The sequence below is a fragment of the Trichechus manatus genome, unplaced genomic scaffold, assembly GCF_000243295.1.
Source record: "Trichechus manatus latirostris isolate Lorelei unplaced genomic scaffold, TriManLat1.0 scaffold00265, whole genome shotgun sequence".
NCBI lineage: Eukaryota > Metazoa > Chordata > Mammalia > Sirenia > Trichechidae > Trichechus > Trichechus manatus.
The window spans coordinates 1,611,349-1,617,361 of NW_004444201.1; the positions used below are offsets into that span (position 1 = coordinate 1,611,349).

The 6,013-nt window shown below is 54.7% G+C and overlaps 1 protein-coding gene across 1 annotated transcript in view; it reads left to right on the top strand.

The window, feature by feature from the left end:
- SFTPD (surfactant protein D) overlaps positions 1-3,561 on the top strand; it is a 7,471-nt gene extending 3,910 nt beyond the window's left edge. The window contains exons 5-7 of the mRNA XM_004389885.1: positions 546-662; positions 1,284-1,367; positions 3,185-3,561. Coding sequence (XP_004389942.1) covers positions 546-662; positions 1,284-1,367; positions 3,185-3,561 — 578 coding nt within the window. The remainder of the gene's footprint in view (positions 1-545; positions 663-1,283; positions 1,368-3,184) is intronic.
- The last annotated feature ends 2,452 nt before the right edge of the window (positions 3,562-6,013 follow it).

Consider the following 6,013-nt stretch of genomic DNA (forward strand, 5'->3'; position numbering starts at 1 on the left):
GTGATGAGAACAGTCAGTACAGAGAGGCGGACTGCTGGGTGATGAGAACAGTCAGTAGAGGGAGGCGGACTGGTGGGTGATGAGAACAGTCAGTACAGAGAAGTGGACTGCTGGGTGATGAGAACAGTCAGTACAGAGAGGCAGACTGGTGGGTGATGAGAACAGTCAGTACAGAGAGGCGGAATGCTGCGTGATGAGAACAGTCAGTAGAGGGAGGCGGACTGCTGGGTGATGAGAACAGTCAGTACAGGGAGGTGGACTGCTGGGTGATGAGAACAGTCAGTAGAGGGAGGCGGACTGGTGGGTGATGAGAACAGTCAGTAGAGGGAGGCGGACTGCTGGGTGGTGAGAACAGTCAGTACAGGGGAGGCTGATTCTGAGCAGTGATGATAGTCAATATAGGGAAGAGGCATGGCTGGGTTCTGAGGACGGTTTGTGTGTGGGGAGAGTGTGTTCCTAGGCAATAAGGACAGTTAGTGTGCAAGGAGGGTGCAAAGCTGGGAAATGAGTACACAGCTCACACAGCTCTTCTCCCCTGACTCCAGGGCCTGCTGGAGAGGTGGGTCCACAGGGACCCCCAGGTGCCAGGGGCCCCCCAGGACTAAAGGGGGATAGAGGTGTTCCTGGGGACAGAGGCGCCAAGGGAGACAGTGGTCTTCCAGGTAAGGTAACCACCCATGGCTCTGGCAGCCCCCAAGGGCACAGGTGGGAAGTCACAGCCCTCCCTGGCTCAGGAGCCCCTCCTGCTGGTTGGCTGTCCCATGGATTACCGGGTGTGGATGGAGTGCAGCAAAGGCTGTCAGGCTGGAAGGCAGGAGAAGGAAGCGCTGGTCTTAGCCCCTAGTACTAGCTGGAAGGCAAACTTGGGCAGTGTCTCCATCTGACCACTAGGAAAACCATAGCCGCCTTTCAAGTTCACAGAACTTCACTGAACATCAAATAACGCAATGAATGAGCGTACTTGGGGAATGTGTATTCCTCCTAAACGAAAGGGAGGGGCAATCATATTTCCTGAATTTGGAGGTGAAATATCATCTTGTTTGGTGTCAATAAGGGGAGGGACCTACTCAGGGACACCCCACCAGTTACTTCACAGCGGAGCCACAGGAAATCCTAGGGCCAGCAGGGTCTAGCTGTGTCAGGAGATGTGGCCTTCCTAAGGTCAGCCCCAGCTCCTGCCCCCAATATGCGCCCGCATTTGGGCACCTTCTGTAAGGCCCAGGCTCTGGGGCATTCCCAGCTGTCCTGGACAAGTCTTCACTCGGCCCCTCTCTCTGCTACAGATGTGGCTGCTCTGCAGCAGCAAGTGGAGGCCTTACAGGGACAGGTACAGCACCTCCAGGCTGTCTTCTTGCAGCATAAGAAAGGTGAGTTCCTGTACCTGAACCTGGGTCTGGCTTGGCCTTGGTTTGGCCCTGGGCTAAGGCTAGACCTTTGGCTGGGCCTGGGCCTGAGCCTAGAATGGGAGTGGGGCTGGAACCATGTTTAGGGCTGGAGCTGATGCTGGGGCAGGGAGTGGGGCTAAGGCAGGGTAAAGCAGGGCAGCTACATGCTTCAGGAGCTGGAAGGAGGTCCAGGGGACAAGTAAGAGGATGAGAACCAGGCTAACAGTTCACGGAGCTGGCAGAAGCATGGTCCCCCGAGGCTCTCAGACTCCTGAACTACCTCCAGCATAAGCCTACCTGTGCCCCAAGCCAGAATAGTGCCCAGTGCTGTTCAGTTCGACAGACCTTCTCTGCTACTTATGCTGTACTGGTCCCTGTGATAGAACCTGAGCACAAAGACCAGGGGACACCAGCCCAGGACGCCTTTCTTCACTCTGTGGGGCCAGGTCGGGGAGAGTCCAGAGGTATTGCTGCACAGCCCAAGGGAGCCCCGAATCCAGGTCATAGTGTTGGCTCCTAAGTACTCATGCTCGTGGGTAGGAATTTCGAGATTCGGTGTGTCAACCTCCCTCCCTCCATAAACACATTCACACACACACACTGATGCAAACACAAGTGTGTACTTAAGCACGATCACTGCACACACAGATACACATGTGAGCACACACACGTATGTGTGCACATGCAGATGTGCACACACATCTGAGTGGACCTCAGCATGCTCGTGCTCCCTCAGATAGACGTGTGGGCACATTCCTTCGTGCACGTGCACACCCACCAGACGCCCAGATCACAGACCCAGGCGTAGTACACACACCTGTGCTCTGACCTTGTCCAGGGCTGCTCCAGGTGCCGTTCTGAACCTGTGGAGGATCTGCCCCCTGAACCCTTGTTGAAGCCACTCAGAGGAGAAGGGCAGTGGGCCAGGGTGCAGCCTGGACTCTGGCCAGCCCTGTGAGGTCAGGGTGGCCTTTGCAGAGGGTTTCCATTCAGGGGCCCAGAAGCCACAGGGCTAGAAGCAGAGATAAAAAGAGCATTGGACATGTTACACAGGTTGCTGTGCAGAAAACCTCTGCTTCAGAGGTGAGGAATGGGAAACTCTGAAACGGGAAGTGATTTTCCCTGGCCCACCTGGATGGCCTTGCCTTCTGACTCCCGGCCAGGGATCTCTTCAGCACTGCCCCATCCCTCCCTTGATGCACAAACACACACACCTCTCAGAAGCCCTCGTCCCCTCACCTACCACTTCTGGGTGATGTTGACTGGATGGAGCATCACCCACATGCAGACCTAAGGTTAGCACATCACAGCATTCAGAGGTCCAACCCTACCCTCTCCTCTCCCTCCACCACATCCCAGGGCACAGAGGCTCTCTGACCTGCGGGGGTGAGAGAGGGCTGGCTGCATAGCTTTTCTGTATGCTCAGAGACTGCCCTGTGCTGCCTACTGTCATTTCTTTGGGCAAAGTTTTCCCAGTTCTACATAGTAATTGAAATACTAATTCTGGCTCAACGCAGGGTGAGCTAGAGATAGTATATCTGAACTTTGGAGTTAGAACAACCTAACTCCACGTTTGACAGCTGTGTGATGTTAGGCCTCTCATTTAACCTCTCTGAGTTCCAGTGTTCTCCTCTGGAAATGGGGGACCACAGTACCACCTCTCAGGGCTGCTGTGAGGATGCAGGCTGTGTCATAGCACAGGGTTGCTCTGGAACCATGTGTCTCACCTTGGAGTCTTAGAGCCCCTGCATGCTGGTCAGGGGCTGCCATAGCCCCAACCTGCTCCCCTCTCCTCTTAGTGGAGCTCTTCCCCAATGGCCGGGGTGTCGGCAAGAAGATCTTCAAGACAGGCGGCTTTGAGAAGTCCTTCCAGGATGTGCAGCAGGTGTGCACACAGGCTGGCGGGCAGGTGGCCTCCCCACGCTCTGTGGCCGAGAATGCCGCCGTGCAGCAGCTGGTCATGGCCCACAACAAGGCGGCCTTCCTGGGCGTGACTGACACTAAGACAGAAGGCAGGTTCACCTACCCTACAGGGGAGCCCTTGGCCTACTCCAACTGGGCCCCAGGGGAGCCCAACAACAACGGCGAAGCAGAGAACTGCGTGGAGATCTTGACCAACGGCAAGTGGAACGACAAGTCGTGTGGACAGCAGCGCCTGGTGGTCTGCGAGTTCTGAGCTGCCTGGTGGTGGGTAGTGCCTGGCCGGCCCCAGAGCCTGGCCAGAGAGTTAGGGCCCAGATCTGTGTGCTGCCTACATCCCAATAAAAAAGTGACTGCCTCTACGAGCCAGGGCTTTCCCACAGAGCCACGCAGTGACCCCAGAGGGCAGGGCTACTGCGGGATGCCTCTGTCAGATTAAAGAGATTGGCTTCACCCACTGGGTGACACAAACTGGTAAGTACTCAGCTACTAGCCAAAAGCCAAAAAGTTGGTGGTTCAAACCCACCTGGAGGCACCTCAGAAGAAAGTCCTGGTGATCTGCTCCCTAAAGGTCACAGCTATGGAGCAGTTCTACTCTGCAACACATAGGGTCGCTATGAGTCACAAGTGATTCTGCAGCAACTGGTTTCGTTTTCTGGTTTCACACACTGAACACGTGCCGGGGAGGGAGGGTGCAGCCTGCTTTCCCAGCTGCAAGGGACCTGTCTGTCCCCAAATCCAGTGAGTCTTCCTCAGCCCTCACCCCCCCGAACTATCAGCTGCATTTGACCTGACTGACCACTTCCTCCCCGCTCAAGACCAGCTCTTGGCTTCCAGCACTCCACTCCTGCCTGCTTTTCCTCTTCTCTTGCTGGCTGCTCCTTATCAGTCTTCTTCCTGGTTCCTCTTCCTCTCCTTGAGCTTACTTAGTAGTGGGGTGCCAGAGGCACGAGTCTTGGCTCCCTGCTCTCCTTACACTCTCTCCCAGGGTGATCTCATCAGTTTCTACTGGTGGGTGGCTTCCCAAGTCTATCTGCCAGGACCCTTCCCTGAGTCAAGCCTCTTCCAGTCAGTGCAGGCGGGAGCCCCAGTGCTGTGGGCCGCTGTGGCTGTCTGCCTTCAAGTCTGGGCCGGGGGCTGCGCAGCATCACTGGCTAACTTGGTGAGGATCAGAATGGGGGTGGTGGTCTGCCCTGCACTCAGGGGACCCCCTCCTCCTCCTGGCACTGATCAGGTTCTCTCTCCATCCACATTAATATGATTGTTTCTTGGCTCATGGAAGGGAGTTCCAGCTGCACAATCAAATCTCATGACCTTTGGAGTAGATGGTGTCCAGCTAGTGCTCAAATTCACCCCAATCCTCCTCTTGCCTGGAGATTCCAGGAACGTTCCTTCCCTACTCTGCCTCTGAGATAACCTGATCTGCCTCCTCATGCTACAGATATGAAAACCAATGTGCTTAGACAGGGTCACAAGGAGTGTCAGTGGTAGAGCTGGGTCATGAACAAGGTCAATGTGACCCCAAAGCCTATGCTTTTGGTCTATAAATACAGAAGTCAAAGATCCCTGTATATTTAGTTGATTTCGTCGACACACTGTTGCAAAAATGATTTACCAAAGTGGAATCACCCCTGCGTTTGCCTGGATGAACCAGCGGCCGAGAGGAAGGAGCAATAAATCCCCTGCCCTCAAGCAGGAAAACAACAACTGACCCCATCGTTCCTGGGGACCAGGGGGCTGCCCTTTCTGGCCCTTCTTGGATGGAATCCCCAAGCCCCGACCCTGTTCCCAATACTCTGGCAGCCATGCCTCACTCCTAGGACAGCATTTCTAAAACCAAACCACACTTCCCAACAGCATGTGGCCAGGCTCTCTGTTGAGATCTTTCTCCTGTTACTGAAACAACCCCCAGTTCCTGGCAGCCTCTGACATAAGGCCAGTTATACAATGATGAGCAAACAGCTGTCGGTACAGAGGCTCCTGAGGCACACTCCTCAGGGGTCTTAGGAAGGCCTTACAGCAAGTCAGACACGGGGTAAGAAAGGGCAGTGTGGGAGCTGGTGTTGGCCATTCTTGCCTTTAGTGAGCACTGCTCTGCAGGACTTGAGAGAACCTAATAAGGGGACATCGCTGAGCTTCATCAGTAAGCTGAGTGAAGAAAACTTCTGGGACTTCTGTAAGAATCCTGTTGCTTCCATCAGCGGGGATTTCAGAAGCCCAAAAACAAGAAACAAGGGCAGTGTTTGTGGCCCATGGAACAATAATGTCATCTCCTCTTGAGACCTGCAGGAGATCCCACCACCCCTCTATGCACCCCAGGGCAGAGTCTCCACAGTTTCCTTAGTTACAGGCCCTGACCTGAACCCCTCTGTACTTTAGAGAGAATGCGGGGTCACCACCAAAGAAGGAAACACTTAGCAGCAGTCTCCAAAAGAATCTGATTTAGAGAAAAGTCTAGATTCTCTCCCCACTGACTCTGAGAAAAAAGGTGCCCAGGGCCTGGTTCTGACTTGCTTGAGAGAGCTACCCTGAAAGTCCACAGAGGGACCCAGTGAGAAACCTCCACAGGGCCCAGGTGAGAGCAGCAGTGAAGTTATGCCCCAGAGTGGGTTCTGACATTGCCCTGAACCTAGATCTGAGAGTGCAGACAGGGATGACGGTGGGGGTGACAAAGGGAGTCCTGCGCTAAGGAGCTCAGAGTCTAGGTG